We start from the raw sequence: 18,695 nt of genomic DNA on the forward strand, positions 1-18,695 counted from the left end.
ATGCGGGCCTCTCCCGTTGCGGAGCACAGGCTCCGGATGCGCAGGCTCAGTGGCCATGGCTCACGGGCCCAGCCTCTCCGTGGCATGTGGGATCTTCCCGGACTGGGGCACTAACCTGTGTCCCCTGCATCGGCAGGCGGACTCTCAACCACTGAGCCACCAGGGAAGCCCTATCTAGTTTTTTTAAATGACTGCGTTTTTTGTTACATAATATGCCATAATTTATTGACCAATACACTTATGATAAATAGTTTGTTTCCAGGTTTTTGCCTTTACAAACATTGACAAATGAATAGTCCATAAATTTAGCTTTGTATACCTCAGTTATTATAATTGTAGAGAAAATTCCTTGAAGTGGAATTACTTAAGAAGTTTAAACATACAAAATTTTGATAGGTATTGCCATGTTGACCCAAAAAGATGATACCCATTTCTATTTCTACCAGCATTGTGAGAGTTAAGAGAGATGTAGTTAAGAAAGTTAAGAAGGTAGTGTCAACAGGAAATCTTTAGAGTTATATAGTTTTGAAATTCAGCGTGTTTTTACATCTTTCATCTTGTTTGGTTCTCACTCAGCCTTGTGCGTGTGGAAGGGTGACTATATTCCCATTTCTGCAGATCAGGAAGCAGGTTTAGAGAAGGTGACTTGCCCAACACCAGACAGATGCAGGCAGAGCCAGATGTTCAAACTCATACGCTCAGTAAGCACTCAGGGACCATTGAATGAATGTTCATCCACTAGAACGTTCTACAATTATGGAAATACCTGTTCTGTTCAGTAGGGTTGCCACCAACCACTTGTGTCTGTTAAGCACTTGAAATACTGCCAGTACAACTGAGAAACTGAATTTTAAATTTTATTTAAATTTAAATGACCACGTGTGGCTAGTAGCTACCATATCGGACAGTGCGGTATACCATGCCAGGCCTCTCCAAACTTTTGATTGATTAAGAACACCTGAAGTGCTTATTAAAATACAGATTCATGCAGCCCCTCTGGAGCGGGGCCTGGCAATCTTCATTTCTAAACAGACCCTGGTGATTCTGATGTGAGTGGATGTGAAGAAAATCGACACTACTGTGTATCTTTCCTTTACTACTGACACAGAGCACTTCACTTCTGGCACTTCCGGTCACCAGACGTTGTGTGGGGGGTTCCCGCTCCAGGCAGTTCTGTGTGCTACCAGCCGGGCGTCCCGTGATTTAACTCCGTTCTGATGCTGCGTACCCGGGGATAGCATTAGATCCCACAGGTTAAGGAAGGGCTCGGTCCTAGGATGCTGACCCTCACTTCAGATGACAGTCACAGGTAGTCGGTCCCCAGGTTACACAAAACTTCTGTCTGACTTGGCTACGAATTGGAGGTTGCCATGACCTCCTCCCCCTTGGGTATGATTGTTTGCTAGAGCAGCTCACAGAACTCAGGGAAAGGGAAACACATACGTTTACCAGTTTATTAAAGAATACAGATGAGGGCTTCCCTGGTGGCGCGGTGGTTGAGAGTCCGCCTACCGATGCAGGGGACACGCGTTCGTGCCCCGGTCTGGGAGGGTCCCACATGCCGCGGAGCGGCTGGGTCCGTGAGCCATGGCCGCTGGGCCTGTGCGTCCGGAGCCTGTGCTCCGCAACGGGAGAGGCCACATCAGTGAGAGGCCCGCGTACCACACACACACAAAAAAAAATACAGATGAGTAGCCATATAAAGAGATCTGGGAGGGTCCCAAGCACAGGAGCTTCTGTCCCCGAGGAGTTGGGGTACATCACCCTCCTGGTACATGGATGTGCTCACCAACCTGGAAACTCTCTGAACCCCATACTTTTGGGATTTTTATGGAGGCTTCGTTATGTAGGCATGATCTATCATTAACTCCATTTCCGGCCCCCTCCGCTCTCTGGAGAATAGTGAGTGGGGCTGAGAATTCCACGTTTCTTATCACAGCTTGGTCTTGCTGATGACCAGCCCCATCCGGGAGCCCACCAAGAATCACATCATTAGAACAGAAGACCCTACTGTCACTGATGAAATTGAGGGATTTAGGAACTCTATATCAGGAACTAGGATCAAAGACTAAATATTATTTTTTATTTTTTTTTTTTGCGGTACGCGGGCCTCTCACTGTTGTGGCCTCTCCCGTTGTGGAGCACAGGCTCCGGATGCGCAGGCTTAGCGGCCATGGCTCACGGGCCCAGCCGCTCCGCGGCATGTGGGATCCTCCTGGACCGGGGCACAAACCCATGTCCCCTGCATCGGCAGGCGGACTCTCAACCACTGCGCCACCAGGGAAGCCCAAGACTAAATATTAGAATAAGAAATGCACCTAGTGCTCTTATCACTTAGGAAATTACAAGGGCTTCAGGAGCTCTGTGCCAGGAACTGAGGACAGAGACCAGTATAGATTTTTTCTGTTATCTCCCAGCAGACCTCACCTTGAGAAACATTGAAGTGGACTTTCTTGGCTTTCTTGGGGGAACACAATTCAAATTAGTCAATGAACTAGAAATTCATGGGTCAAGTCTTTTCATTCCTATTTATCACATGATTTGCTTCAAATGATAAGTTTTCACACATAGCAAATGTATAAAATGTAGAATAGTTTCTGAATGGAGTGCTTGATTAGCTTTAATCTCTCAGTCTGCGTGCTGTATACAGCCCTGGAGTTGCTGATGAACTAGCATATGAGATTAATTCACTCTCAAAAAGAAGCTTTGGAGACATCATTTACTCTGAACTCCTGGTTCTAGCTGAAGCATTCTTCTCTGTGGTTAGAGCAGTGGGTCTAAAGGGCTGGTGTCCAGGCTGGCCTCATCATCCTCATCACCTGGGAGCTTGTTAGAAATGCAAATTCTTGACTGCCATCCCAGACTGAATGAATCGGAAACTCTGGAGGGGACCCAGCAATCTGTGGTTCACCAAGCTTTTCCACTGATTTTGATGTATGCTAGATGTGAGAACCACTTGGTTAGAAGATCAAATGTGGATATCCCTGGTGGCTCAGTGGTTAAGAATCCGCCTGCCAATGCAGGGGACACGGGTCTGAGCCCTGGTCCAGGAAGATTCCACGTGCTGCAGAGCAGCTAAGCCCATGCACCACAACTACTGAGCCTGCGCTCTAGAACCCACAAGCCACAACTACTGAGCCCACGTGCCACAACTACTGAAGCCCACATGCCTAGAGCCCGTACTCCGCAACAAGAGAAGCCACCACAGTGAGAAGCCCGCGCACCACAACGAAGAGTAGCCCCCACTTGCTGCAAAGAGAAAGCCCGTGCACAGCAATGAAGACCCAATGCAGCCAAAAATAAAGAAAAAAAGAAAAAAAAAAAAAGATCACATGTATGGGAAGACTCAGAATTGGAGAGCTTTTCATTTCTGTCACTTTCTCTCGTTTTGTTGAGGCTACAATGATCTGAACCAATTGGCAGCTTTGCTACCGTTTAGGGACTGTTAGGTTGAAATAACTGAGTTGGGAGAGTGTTAAAGTCAAGATCTAAAAGTTCTTTGTTAGATCCCAGATTTTGGCATAAAAATGGTTTTAGGATTTTAGGATCTGTACCCTATCTGTGGGATACTGTCAGCATTCCACTAATTAATGGTGGCTGTGAAGAAATACTAAACTTTCATCAATCCCCAAATACGTTTAAAGATAAGAAGTGCTTAAACAATAGAAGTCCGTTATATCTAAAACTTCCATAGCTTCTTTTGATCCTAAGAATAAACCTTTGCAAAATAGTATTGTTTCTTTGAAAACCTTTTTTTTTTTCTCACCTCTTTCCTTTTAGGCGTTTTGGAATAATGGGACTCTACAAAGGCCTTGAAGCCAAACTGCTGCAGACAGTCCTCACTGCTGCTCTCATGTTCCTCGTTTATGAGAAACTGACGGCTGCTACCTTCACAGTCATGGGGCTGAAGAGCGCACGCAAGCGCTGAGGCACCTTCCACCGCCAGGCACTCAGAGATGCTCAAGACAGGGGATCCTTCTCTGTGAAGGGAAGCGGTTCCCCTTTTACTTGCTCCTTCCACTGAGAATTTTACCCTCATTGGCTTGAAATGCATCTAAGTTTACACATGGAGTATAGCCAGCTTGACCTGTTACCAACTTAGTTTTTACGATGGTTGGTTGAATTTTGTGGGGGAGGTTGGGCCAATGGCCATATGAAAAGAAAACCTATTGAAAACCTAAAAATGAAAGTTTATGGGGGTTTCTTGGTTTTTTTTGAGGGGAATGGACTCTTGCTTTCATGTATAATCTTTTCCAGGTAAAGTCTTTTTTAGATTTGCCAGATGGTCCCTTTCCCTTGAACCCTCCCCCAGGTCCTAGGGCAAATTTGCTACCATGTAATTCTCCTCATATACTTTTGTATGTCTTCATCTTGGTATTTTCTTCACTAAAAATGTTATGACTATGCCATAAGCATGACTTTATTTTTCTTGGCATTTTTTCCCTCCTGCTTAAGGAAAGGTATCTTCTTTAGTGTGTGAGCTATTTATTTTGTGGGGGAAATGAAAATTATTAATTCCAAATGATTCTCTTATAAACTATTTGTAAATATCATTTATTTAGTATTTGACATAATTTTAAAATATTTATTTTGAATCAACCTTTTCACTACAAAACTTGAGGTTTTGCATTCATCCATATAGGCTCCAATAAATTGTCGGCACAAAAGTCATTCTTAAAAGTTGCCCTTTACAGTATTACATTGAGTTTACAAGCAGCTGGTAAAAATCACAGAAAAGGGAGAGGGAGCAGATACCTTGTTTAGGCTCTGGAATATTATCTTCTTTTATAAACTCTTGGTAGAGACTGTATATTTTGAGAATAAACTTGATTGAGGTTATTTCTATTTGGAAATATTCCTTAGAGTCCTGCTACTCAAAGAGTGGTGCCTCAAGCAATAGCATCGACATCACCTGGGAGCTTATTGGACATGCAGTCCCAGATCTTCTGAATCATATTCCGCATTTTAACAAGATACCTAGGTGATTTGTACTCACATCAAAGTTCAAGAGACCTTAGAGCTCTTGACCCCGCAGAAGATACAGTTGGTTTCAATTATGGAAACCAAGACAACGATTGTTCTCAAAGGAAAAAATAGACTAATGTATTAGAGCAACCTCTGAAAAAACTGGGAGTCCCATGTCGTCATTTACTTTCACCTCGTAGCACATGTTCAGGTTCATAGGACTTTTATTATGTGGCCAGCAATGAATTTAGACATCTCAAGGCACTCAAGAAGCAAACTCCCTTGACATTAGTAGAACAACAGCTTAGTTCTACTTAGTTTGACTTAGTTTTTGACTTAGTTTTTGTCCCTATAACACAATGACAGGTTTTTCATTTATAAGTCTAATTCAGTCGGAGTCAGAGTAATAATCAAGTGTCTGTGGACTCCAGTATTTAAATTCAATTTTGAGAGTGGAAATTTCTTTCTCTTATTTCTCCTCTGGTCCCTGTGGTAATTTCAAAATATGTGATTATTAAACTAGAAATAATTGAAAGATCATTGTGTTGTTCTAGAAAACAACAACTAAGGGGAACTGATAATCTGGGAACTAGCCTGAGCACTCCCCTATTTAAGCTAGAGAACTGAAGACAGAGAATTGGCCCCATTACTACTTTTTATTTTATATTAAGGTATGTGTTGTGTTGGTGGTGAGGCTTGGGTGGGGAGCATGGGAGAAGATTGATCATAAAGGTGCCATGTGTACTTTTGTTACTATTTTAATTTTGATGTTCACTTTGGAGCTTGAATTTTGAGCTCAGGGTATTGTGTATTGTTGGTACGTTAAAATAATTTCCAAGTCAGATTATATAGTTATATTAGATGTTTATGATGTGAGAATGTATTTGATGCTTCTTTCTTTTCTGATTTTATGAAAGAACAATTTCATAATGTGATTTATATTCCCTTTGGAAGCTTACAGATTCACTGCATAGTTGAAACTAGGTAATGACTCACCCGGTTTTGTAATCTTTGATTATTAATAAGTTACTTGAGAAAACTAAGGAGCCGAAGTCTATACTAAGGGAATGGAAATTTTTTTCTTTTTGATTCTTTATGAGGTTTCTCTAGAACGTGAGGATTAAGAGCCTTAGGGATTATGTTAGTGTCACCTCAGTAGAAAATTTAATCTGTGTTTTTAAGTGGACACTAATATTTCCACCCTTGTCTATTTTACAATTAAGTTTGAAATGCAGAAATAGGATTTACCATAAGAACAAAAACAGTGGGAGTTAGAATCTTGGGTATTATTCCCAGCTCTGTCACTGACTAGCAAGTTACATCATCTCCTTGTGCTTTAGCTTTTTGATAAGTGGAGATAATAATCCTCACTACCCACTTCAGAGAATGTTTAAGAGTTAATGATGTCAGCTAATTCCCTTTATGATCGTGGGAGAGGGAAGATCTGAGTGAAACTTGTGACAAGCCTAGATTTATATAGCAATTTCCCTTCTTAAAGCTTGTACACTTTCTCATTTTATAACCCCAATATCTCTGTGAAATAGGTAAGGACGAGTAACGGTATCCCCGTTTAATTAACAAGGAAATTGAGACAGAACTATCAAATGACCTGCCTGGTTCGAGTCAGGACTAAAGTTGAGTTTCCTGCAGTCTAGTGTAATGATTATGAGAATAGGTTCTGGAATCAGACAGACCTAGGTTCAAGTCTGATCCTGCTCTTTACCAGCTGTGGGAACAAAGCAATTGCTGAACTGGTATAAAACTCAGTTTTCTCAACTGTGAAGTGGAGATCTTGATAAACCTACCTCATAGGGTGATTGTGAGGATTAAATGAGATCATATACATAAATTTCTTAGCACAAGGCTTGCCACATGAGAAAAGCTAGATAAATGTTAGTGATGACTATTATTATAATATTATTATTATTGATGAGGGATATGACTGTTTGAATAGATGCAACTGTGGTTCAGTGGAAAGCACACTGGATTCTGAGCCAGATCTGGGTTCAGATTTTCGTTCTATCACTTAAAAGCATTGTGGCCACAGACAAGTCATTTCCTCACCTTTCTTAGTCTTTGTGTTTATTTGTCTAATAGAAATGATTACTGCGCAAGGCTGTTTTATATATTTTCAAATTTTTTTCTTTAATCCTTCTTTAATCTTTAGAACAGGATGTAGATATACATATATATATATATATATATATATATATATATATATATATATATATATATGCATCTGGCAGAGTACGTGACATATAAATGTGCTTAATAAATGCAGGAGTTTTCTATTCAGATGTAATTAACATATAACATTTTATTAATTTCAGATGTACAACATAGTGATTTGATGTACATATACATTGCAAAATGATCACCACAGTAAGTCTAGTAAACATCTGTCACTAAAACATCCATCAGATAAATGCTGTTTGAACCAAGAAAACCTTCTAGGTTTTACTTTGGGGCAGTGTTTCCTCTTTCCATTTGTTTTAACTGTGAACATGTCTTTTCTGGGAGGCTTTTGTGTATCTCCTCAAAAGTGAAGCCAAATCCAATAAGTTAATGATTTATCCAGTATTCAGATTAAGGCCCCCAAACATTTATAAATTCATCAGTAAAATGCGAACCGGTTCAGTAGCAGAAAGTCACTGGCTGAGCTAGCGTCTCATCTTGGCTCTCTGGAGAAGCTAAAGAATTGTGACTTCATGGGTCCAAATGCCACACATCTCTGGAGAGCCCTCCCTCTGGTCAGGTAAATTACTTACCTGGCAGTGTTGACTGTCACCAGAATACCAAATATATATGAAGATTCACTTGTAGGATATTTATATATTCAGTGAATGTAATGAATGTGACCCCCACAGGGATTTTACCACTATAGAAATGAAAGAGCCTTGGGTTAGTGCTGATATTTATGGGGCATACTGGTAGCCCCTGAAAACTATGTTCACTGGGACATAAGAGACAAGAAAATAACTCATCCATGGGCTAGGTGAGAGAAGAAAAGAAAGAAAAGTACTATGTGAAGACAGAGTGAAGGAGAGATTAGGAGATGGATAGAAGGTTCAGGGGGAGGGAGGGACAAGGCACCAGTGCCTAGCACAGCACTCAAGGAGACATGCTCAAAAAATGTTCATAGACTGGGCCGTGAACTGTGGAACCCAGTAAATGAGGTCCAGTCTGGGGAAAGGGAAGGAAAACTCGGTTTGGAACTAACCACGAAAATGGGTAATGGAACTTCCATGCATTAGTGCCTGGTAAATGCCAGGCACCATTAACTTACATACATCTTGATATCTTTGTAATAACTCTAAATATATGAGGTTCATTCCCATTAACAGATAAACTAGTTAAGGCTTCAAGAGTAACTTATCTATGGTCACTCAATGATTGAGGGTCAGGATTTAAAATTTAGGCTGACTCCAGGACTTTCTACATTGCCACACTACATCCCTCAGATATCCTTAAAAGTAAGACTTCTAAGCCAGGGCATGGTTCCCTTTTACAACCTAGTGGGGCATATGATTGAAGATGTGTAATTCTTTCTGTAATGAACTATCTGAACCCCAGTATGATGCTACAAGTCTCAAGGAAAGCCTGTGGCCTTTGTATCCAAGGGTGGCTCCATAAATCCATGCTGTTTCTTGCTTCAGTGCCTGTGTTTATAGTTTCAGGAATCTCTTCCTACTATTCTTGGTGAACTGCCCAGGTCAGGCATCAGCTCTTCCTGGAAGCCTTTCTGGAACTTTGCTTCCTCCTACTCACCCACCTCCAAAGACTTCTGTACTCCTTTACTATTTTGTACATACGTCTATCATTGACCCACTCCATTGAGTTTTGAATCGCAGTATCTCTGTCTTCCCCTAGATACCAACTTCTTCCAGTGCAGGAAACGAGACTTTCAAGTAGAGTGTTACTCAGGGTAGGCACTCGGTTGTCGCATGAGTGTTTTTGGCTAAAAATAGTGCTGACCCTTCTCCAATCAAGTGCATCTGTTAATTATGTGTTTACATATTTTAGAATTCTTGTCCTTTGGCATTTTCTCGGTCGCTGATTATCAGTTTTTCATATTTCTTTTCCTTAGATTAATTAGTTCACACTTTTTTGATGTATACTTTATTTTGCTAGTCATTTGGCTTTTTTAAGCTTTAAAGATCCATTATTTCTTTGCTTTAATTGTAGTCACCAAAATTATCTAACTGTGGTGGTATCGCTTATCTAATTCTTCCATGTGTACTTCATTCTTGTTTTGCTTTAGTTTCTGTAGAACCTATTGACAGAGTAGATGGCCAGCCAAGTAGGTGATTCCCCTATGTGGGTGTGGTATGTAGGACCTTATTAAATTGCAAATTCGTATTCTAGGAATAACATTCTATTCATTTATTCAAGAAATCGTTTTTGATTACCTCCCATATGCAAGCACTATGGCAGTTTGCTGGGATTACCCAGATGAATAATACTTTCTCTGCCCTTATGTAGCTCATTGTTCTGCATGGGGCTCGGACAAAAAACAACTTGGAATTCTACCACTAATGAGTTCTCATAAGAAATGTAATGTAGGGAACTCCCTGGTAGTCCAGTGGTTAGGACTCTGCGCTTTCATTGCCGAGGGCCTGGGTTCAATCCCTGGTTGGGGAACTAAAATCCCACAAGACACGCGGCATTGCCAAAAAAAAAAAAAGTAATGTAAATGTTCAGGAGTTGCTTTGGGAGCATGGAGAGGCTGGACCCACCTCTTTCTTGGTCTGTGTAATCAGAAGGAACACACCAAGTAGGACTTCCCTGGTGGTGCAGTGGTTAATCTGCCTGCCAAAGCAGGGGACACAGGTTCGAGCCCTGGTCTGGGAAAATCCCACATACCATGGAGCAACTAAGCCCGTGCGCCACAACTACTGAGCCTGTGTGTCACAATTACTGAAGCCCACGTGCCTAGAGCCCATGCCTGGCAACAAGAGAAACCACTGCAATGAGAAGCCCGTGCACAGCAACGAAGAGTAGCCCCCGCTCACCACAACTAGAGAAAGCCCGCGCACAGCAACGAAGACCCAATGCAGCCATAAATAAATAAATTTATTTAAAAAAGAGCACACCGGGCCTCCCTGGTGGCGCAGTGGTTGAGAGTCCGCCTGCCGATGCAGGGGATACGGGTTCGTGCCCCGGTCTGGGAGGATCCCATATGCCGCGGAGCGGCTGGGCCCGTGAGCCATGGCCGCTGAGCCTGCGCATCCGGAGCCTGTGCTCCGCAACGGGAGAGGCCACAACAGTGAGAGGCCCGCGTACGGCAAAAAAAAAAAAAAAAAAAAAAAAAGCACACCAAGTAATGGGTAGAGGACCTTTTTTTTTTTTTAAGTTAATTTGGCTGCACGGGGTCTTTAGTTGTGGCATACAAACTCTTAGTTGCGGCATGTGAGATCTAGTTCCCTGACCAGGGATCGAATACGGGCCCCCTACATTGGGAGCACAGAATCAGCCATTGGACCACCAGGGAAGTTAGAGGACCTTCCTGACGGAGGAAATAAGTAGTTTTGCAAAGTAGAATGAGGGTGATGCTTTACTATTTGTACATTGGTTTGAATTGGATACAGAAGCTTCCCAACCTAGATCTCTGAGTTGAACACATGTTGGAATGGTGGTGGCTACTGAGAACCTGCAACAAGGAAGAAGAGGTGATCAGGACCCTTATCCTGCTTAACAGTTTTATCTATGGTTAGATTTGGGTCTAAACAAAGAAGATACATTCCCTGTACTCCATGAATTTAAAATCTAATTTTAAACGTACTTTGAAAATTAGACATAACATGAATCATTTTGTTCTACCTCTATGAAGAAGGGCCAGCAAGAGTAGTTTAGGGGGACTTCCCTGGTGGCACAGTGGTTAAGAATCTGCCTGCCAACGCAGGGGACATGGGTTCGAGCCCTGGTCCGGGAGGATCCCACATGCCACGGAGCAACTAAGCCCGTGCGCCACAACTGCTGAAACCCCCACACCTAGAGCCCATGGTCCACAACAAGAGAAGCCACCGCAATGAGAAGCCCACGCACGGCAACAAAGAGTGGCCCCTGCTCGCCGCAACTAGAGAAAGCCCACAGGCAGCAGCAAAGACCCAATGCAGCCAAAACTAAATAAATAAATTTATTTAAAAAAAAAAAAGAGTAGTTTAGGGTATCGTGAATTGCTGTGACTGTCAAGGTCTGGAGTTGCCCTTTATCTGGATCAATATGGACATGTTTACTTAGAAAATAGTTCTGGGGCTTCCCTGGTGGCGCAGTGGTTGAGAATCTGCTTGGCGATGCAGGGGACACGGGTTCGTGCCCCGGTCCGGGAAGATCCCACATGCCGCGGAGCAACTAGGCCCGTGAGCCAGAACTACTGAGCCTGCGCGTCTGGAGCCTGTGCTCCGCAACAAGAGAGGCCGCGATAGTGAGAGGCCCGCGCACCGCGATGAAGAGTGGCCCCTGCTTGCCACAACTAGAGAAAGCCCTCACACAGAAACGAAGACCCAACACAGCCAAAAGTAAATAAATAAAATTAAAAAAAAAATACTACTGTCTTAGCAACTTTCAAGTATAACAAGGAAAATGAAAGCAGGGGACTTCACAGTGAATAAATTATATTTAAAAAAAAAAAAAGAAAATAGTTCTGAGCCTAGTTGAGGATAAAACCCTAAGTACTTAATCGTGCATTCGTTCGTGTATTACAAACTATAAAAGCAGTGAAGACTTAAGGGAAGGGGAATTTTAATACACATTTGTTCATGTATTAAAAATTATAAAAGCAGTGAAGACTTAAGGGAAGGGGAATTTAAAAATTGAGAAAGTCCTTTCTATTTCTCTTTTAATTTACAACTGGTTTATAGGTGTAGCATTTACAGATTTTGTTCCTAATGCACTCATTCTCACTTTATTCTCTCTATTGTAAGAATTACTTTAATTGCTTTTATACTGTATAGATGGGGAAATGGAGACACAGATCTGGCTCAGGTCACATAGTAAAGGATTGGGAGTCAAAAATGTGAATTCAGACCTCCTGGTATTCTATCCAATAATCTTTCACTGTCTTGTACTGCTTGGAGGTATCTCTGTTTTCATTTTGGTTTAAAGTTTTTCTTTTAGCTTTTTTGGGTTTTTTTTTTAACAACAACAATACACAGTCATTAAAAATTTTTCAGAAAATACAGAAAAGAAGAATGAAAAGAGTAAGGATATATTCCTGTATATATATGTTTATATATCTTCCTATATTCTTACTGCCTAGAAATCACTGCTAATGTTTAACTATATCTATCTTCAGACTTGTTTAAATATATACATTCACAGATATATTTATAGATAGGGTTTTTTAAATGAGATCAAACTATGCCTAATTTTGTAACTTTTTCATCTCAAATATAATTTGCTGTCAGTAAATATCTATGTCATAATTTGTTACATAGAATTGCGTTGTATAAATGTATCATTATTTAGTTAGACTCCTATTGATGGACTTCTAGGTGGTTTCCAGTTTTTTTGCTATTATAAATAATGTGATGAAATCCCTAATATATGATTCCTTTTATATTTTCTGATTACTTCTTTAAGAAAAATTTCCAGGAATATCCAGTTACCAGGTCAAAAGGTATGCCTCCTGTGAATTATGTTATTAAATTAAAACTTCATCCTATCTATTCCTTTATGTTCCTTGTCACTTTGGAAACACTTTCTTTCTCTCCTCACCTCTACTTTGGCAAGCTGCAGGAGAATTCCATTCTGAGTGTGAAAGGGAAGAAGAGTTGTTGTATGCCAGGGGCTGAGTTTTACATGCTTTTTCATTTAATTCTCATAACAGTCCTATGAAATTCAGAGTTAAATGAGGTATATCAAAAGTAATCATAATAGGAGTTTAGATTTGCTGAAAGTTAGATTTCTTCCAGCAGATGGCTGGGATCATTGAATATCACATGCTAAAACATAATAATTTATTGAGCACCTACCATGCGCCAGTTGCCATACTAGTTGCTTTACATAAATTATCTTATTTAATCCTACAAAGGTTCTAAAGCCTGTGTACTTTCCACAGTTCTCCCCTTTGAGCCTTGGTTCCAAGTCTGTATCCTTGCTCCTGTGCCTTTGTTAGATGGCAAATTCTAGAGGGCAGGGACTTGCTATTAATCATTTTCTGCATCACCATGAACATGGGGTCACATTGGGCAAGTGCCTCTGTAAAAATGCTTTATGATTATGATCATTATGAAAAGCACAGAAGACTTTTACAATTTATCTTTGTTGACTTTTTAATTTATAAGTAAGCTATTTGATAGAAAATGGCTGTTTTTTTGTTTTTGTTTTATGCAGCTGCAGATATGGCGAAACCTTTAGGCCACCAGAGGGCATTGCAGTCAGCCTCCTTTATCATCATTATAAATCACTGCTGTCAGAGATGCCTAGTGAAATATGTTCCCAGTTAAACCAAAAAAAGAAGCATTCTTAGACTCGATGAGCAATCTGCATAGGACCTGTGGCTTGAACTTGGTGGAGCACTACCTTGAAGCACCCTTTTTATCTATAAAAGCGAAGAATGGAGTAGGTAGTATTTTGCTGAAATTATATTCTTTTACTTTTTCCTCTCTCCAAGCATATGCCTAAACTTTTAATTTGTCATCCACAATTTATAATCTTCTCTTGGCCAGATATTAAAGCTGGTAGCTCTCAATCTCTATAGAAACTGAAGGCAGAGAAACAATGGACACAGCCTTTGTCCAGTAGCATCCACCTTTTTACTGGTCTTTACTGACACTAATAAAAACTTGCAAAATTGACTGATCCGCAGTTGAGTGACTCCCTCGTTTCTGTTCACCATCTGATTGAAGTGCCAACAGGCAGAAAAATGATTAAAAGGCAGAGCAGGAAGGAAAAGACATAAAAGGCATTTTGATAACCCATGAATTTAAAAATCAATTTAAATCTTTACAAGACAAGTTTTTTTTTTTTTTTTTTTAAGACAAGTATTTTTTTTAATGTAAACAGGTAGGGACTTCCCTGGCGGTCCAGTGGTTGAGACTTTGCCTTCCAATGCAGGGGATGTGGGTTCGATCCCTGGTCTGGGAACTAGGATCCCATGTGCCTCGGGGCCATAAAAACCAAAACATAAAAAAACAGAAGCAGTGTTGTAACAAACTCAGTAAAGACTTTAGAAATGGTCCACAGAAAAAAATCTTTAAAAAAAAAATGTAAACAGGTAAATCTTACCACATAATTTGAAATAAATTTTCTAAGTATTGAGGCTTCTAAGTTGCAGCCAACTAGAGCTCTCATTGATCTGTGCCCCAGGAGCGTTTAAGATACTAATTTATTTCACAGATATTTTTGAGTTCATTCATACTGGGCACTTGATAAGCACTGGTATACAGATATGAATAATAATCTTAATATGTCGCTTTATAGTTGAGAAAACAATCTGGCATCTACTGTCTTACTTGGTGCTCACTTCATACCACTGAGATGAATTGGGCAGATGATAGCTCTCCATTTTACAGGTGGGGAGATGGGTTCAAATGGTGAAATGACTTGTTCACGGTTACATAAAGAGTGACAGAGTAGGACTCAAACACAGGTCTTCTGACTCCAAGTCCCATCCTTTCCCACAACACCATGCTGTCTTCCTAGAAAAAGTGAGCCTATTACTCTCAAAGGAGGACTTGAGGGATATACTATGCCAGAGGACCCAGGGTTTGAAGTAGATACATTATAGCCACTTGGTGGTTTTGATTGTTAGTTTAATAAGCAACTTAGCAAGTAAGTTCAAAAACTTATCAGTACTATTTCTCTTTTTTTCCAAATTGGAAGGTAGATTCAGTATGCAGGCAATGAAAAAAAAAAAAAACTGGAATCTTTTTTCCTACTTGGTTGACATATTTACTAAGAATTTAACTCTTTCAAGTCTGTGAGTCCCCGCATCTTTCCCTCAGGTATGATTTATATAGTAATGCCCATGTTAAAAAGAACAGGCCCTTCATTTGTGTGTCAAGCTTGGGTAAGAATGTTTCTAACACAAAGTTCACTGTGTGCTTTTTATTTCTTTGGTAGTTTTGGAACATAATACCCTGGCTAGAGCTCTTATCAAGTAACCTCTGCATTAAGTTGTATTTCTCTGTTTACTTCCCTACCTCCCTGGATAGATTAAAGGCCCACACTTCTCATCACCACCATTGTGTCCCAGGCATTATTATGAGTACTCTATAAATATTTGTTCAATGAGTATATATATTGAGGGAGGTGGGGTATAGTGTTGAATTTAGGTTTGTCTAAGCCAGAGCACCTAAAGTTGCAATCCCTGGGATAGTATGTATTTTGACAAAAAATAAGACATGGCTTCCCCAAGATTTAGCATCTTGGTAATTTCCCCACATTAAATACAACATGATACCTGTATTCCTTAGTCTGAAGTGAATAAAGTGTGCGATGTGTCCAGGCAGAAGGGAGCTGAGAAGCAAATGCACAAGCTTAGCACTATGTAAGCAGAAAGAATACTATGTAATTAAAACGAGAATGCTGGCATCATCCTTCTCACATGTTATTCATCTGTGCTCCTGGTCCTAGAGTGCAGTTTTCATTTTTGTGTCTCCGGTACCTAACAGGAGACTTAATTATGGTGCTTAATAAGTATTGTTGCCTTGTACCAAAGGTACTCTGCTAATCAAGAAGTCAACAAAGAATTTTTGAGCATATGCCACGTGCCAGCCACTTTGCTAAACAATAGGGATACACTGTGAGCAGAATAGATGAGGTCCCTGCTCTTGCGAGACTTGGGTTGGGATGGAAGGAGGCAGCAAGGAGCATACAAACCAGTAAGGGGATTTTAGGTACAGATAAGTGCTGTAAACAGTATAACGTAGGGAGCATATCTATCTAACATACTCTAAAGATATTTTAGTTACCAGCCTCCGTGTGAGAGAGAATATTCAAGCAATGTGTGCAAGCGCTGATATGAGGAAGGCAGTAGAATATCAGAGCAGGAGAACGCCAAGCCATGCAGAGATAGAAAAGGGCTAGAATGCAGTATAAAGTTGCCAACTAAGGGAATTTATATTAAATGTATATGTATATATTATTATGATAATTGAGACTTTTCCCTCAGCTTTGGGTCTTTGTATCAGACTGTGGCAGGTGATATGAGACCAGCCTTTCTTCTGCCCAAACTTCATAAATTCGATTTCTAAAGTTGATTCACCATCCTCATAAACAGTATCTTCTTTATCTGAGGTGCCGATTGGGCTTTACGTGTGCTATACTAAGTTCCAAAATACTGTTTCCACCCAGAATGGCCTCCCTGAGCATTCTAGGTCCAGCAGGTAGTGGCTGCAGATTGCCATGATTCTACTTCCACTCATGAACTTGGTGCCCTTTCCCCCACCTACATCAGTAGGGGTCATTTTCCCCCAAATCAGAACTTTGTTCGGAACTGAATTTAGGCATGACCAACTAAAATCTGGAGTAAGTTAAGCAGTCACTTTTCTATTGTTTCTTTTATCTTTTTTCTTCTTCTTTTTTTGGCCACACCATGCAGCATGTGGGATCTTCGTTCCCCTACCAGCAATCGAACCTGTGCCCCCTGCATTGGAAGCACGGAGTCTTAACCACTGGACTGCCAGGGAAGTCCCTTTCTTTCTATTTTTATTTATGAGCTTATCCTTAGTGGTGATGCTGATTGTTTTTTACACAGTTTTATTGAGGTGTAATTCACATGCCATATAATTCACCCATTTCAAGTGTACAATTCAATAGTTTTTAGCAAGTTACAGATGTGTGGAACCATCACCACAGTCAATTTTGGAACATTTCCATCACCTCAGAAAGAAAGCCCATACCCTTTAGGCATCACTCCCTCATCTCCCAATTCCCTCCCCCGCTATCGGTAAGCAACCACTAACCTACATTCTGTCTCTTTGGAGTCCTCTGTTCTAGACTTTTATATGAATGAATCATATAATATGTGGACTTTTGTGACTGGCTTCTTTCAATTAGTATGTTTCTAATGTTCATAGAAGTTGTAGCGTGTATTAGTACTTCATTACTTTTTATGACTATATAACATTTTATGAATATACATTATTTTATCCATTCATCTGTTGATGGGCATTTGGCTTGTTTCTATCCTTTGGCTATTGTGAATAATGCTGCTATGAACATTCATGTACACGTTTTTGTCTAGACATATGTTTTCATTTCTTTTGGGTACAACACATTCTCTTTGGTACATTCCTAGAAGTGGAATTGCTTGGTCAGGTGGTTACTCTATGTTTAATCATTTGAGGAACCACCAGATTGTTTTCCAAAGTGGCTGCCCCATTTTACATTCCCCCCAGCAATGTATGAAAGTTCCAGGACTTCCCTAGTGGTCCAATGGTTAAGAATCCACCTGCCAACGCAGGGGTCACAGGTTCAATCCCTGGTCCAGGAAGATCCCACATGCCGTGGGGCAACTAAGCCCCTGTGCCACAACTACTGAGCCTGCGCTCTAGAGCCTGCGAGCCACAACTACTGAGCCTGTGTGCCACAACTACTGAAGCCTGCACACTCTAGAGCCCATATGCTGCAACTACTGAGCCTGCGTGCTGCAACTACTGAAGCCTGTGCGCCTAGAGCCCGTGCTCCACAGCAAGAGAAGCGACTGCAGTGAGAAGACCGTGCACCGCAACGAAGACTAGCCCCCACTTGCCACAACTAGAGAAAGCCCACATGCAGCCAAAAATTAATTAATTAATTAAAATATTTAAAATAATATTGAAACATCTAAAAATTAGTTATAGTGTCTTTGGGGGCTAATCCTCTAGAACCACAATAGACTTTTTGGTATGAAATCCTCATTAGTGACAAAACTCCTGTTTTGTTGAATCGTGACTATGTACACAGTTAAATAATACATTTCCCAACTTTCCTTACAGAGATGATGGCCTCCTCCCCTTCTCCTCCTCATCCTCTTAATTGGCAAAAGTTATATGTGAATACATTCTGGTTGTACAGGCTTCAAACAGTAAAAATGTACGTCCTTGACCTGCTCTCCACCCAGAAGTAATTACCTTTTTTTTTTCAGCATCCTTTTTTACTGAGGAATTTCAAGGCACATTTTAAAAAAATATCCCTTTGTAAGGAAAAGAAATCCAGAAATTTTAGGTTAGAGGAGCCTTTTGGAATGCACTACCCTGTTACCTTCAATCACATCTCTCCTGAGTCTGAGTTCTTGTTTTCCAAAGAATGGTGAAAATCTATTTTTCTCCCTTAGTCCTCTAGTAGCCAGGTTAAAGTGAGGTCACTATGACTGTATTATCTTCAGAGAGGAAGCACCTCCCCTTCCTTAGGATAGAGGCACCTGCTGGCTAAGTAGGCAACAGGCCTAAAGATTTAGGGGCGACATATAATTTCCAGTCCAAACATCTACCAAATATAGAGTGTTACTGTATTCAAGGCATTGTGGAGACACTGTGGGGTGTATGAAGAAATGCAAGGCAATCCTAGCCCCCAAGAAGCTTGCAGTTTATTTTGGAAGATAACCAGCAATACAAGATTGTTTACTTTTATGTAAAAAGCAGTATCTATGGGAGTCAAGATGGCGGTGTGGGAAGACGAGCAGTTAGTCTCCCCACAACTAGGGCACATGCCAGCCACTGGTGGGGGACTCTGATGCCCAAGGAGACTGGAGGAACCCCAGAGTGAACCGGTAGGACATAGAGGGACTGAGGGGGAAGGAGAAG

General features: G+C 40.9%; 1 protein-coding gene across 4 annotated transcripts in view; it reads left to right on the forward strand.

Annotated features, from left to right (window-relative positions):
• SLC25A17 (solute carrier family 25 member 17) overlaps nt 1-13,754 on the forward strand; it is a 57,356-nt gene extending 43,602 nt beyond the window's left edge. For 2 of the 4 annotated variants that reach the window (XM_060114226.1, XM_060114228.1), the window contains one exon: nt 3,781-4,839. In XM_060114226.1, the coding sequence (XP_059970209.1) occupies nt 3,781-3,928 (148 nt within the window). In that variant the 3' untranslated portion in view covers nt 3,929-4,839. Of the gene's footprint in view, nt 1-3,780; nt 4,840-12,546; nt 12,584-13,299 lie in introns of those variants that run through there. The other 2 variants (XM_060114229.1, XM_060114227.1) reach the window with 2 other exon arrangements.
• The last annotated feature ends 4,941 nt before the right edge of the window (nt 13,755-18,695 follow it).

The sequence above is a fragment of the Mesoplodon densirostris genome, chromosome 11 (assembly GCF_025265405.1).
Source record: "Mesoplodon densirostris isolate mMesDen1 chromosome 11, mMesDen1 primary haplotype, whole genome shotgun sequence".
NCBI classification, from domain to species: domain Eukaryota; kingdom Metazoa; phylum Chordata; class Mammalia; order Artiodactyla; family Ziphiidae; genus Mesoplodon; species Mesoplodon densirostris.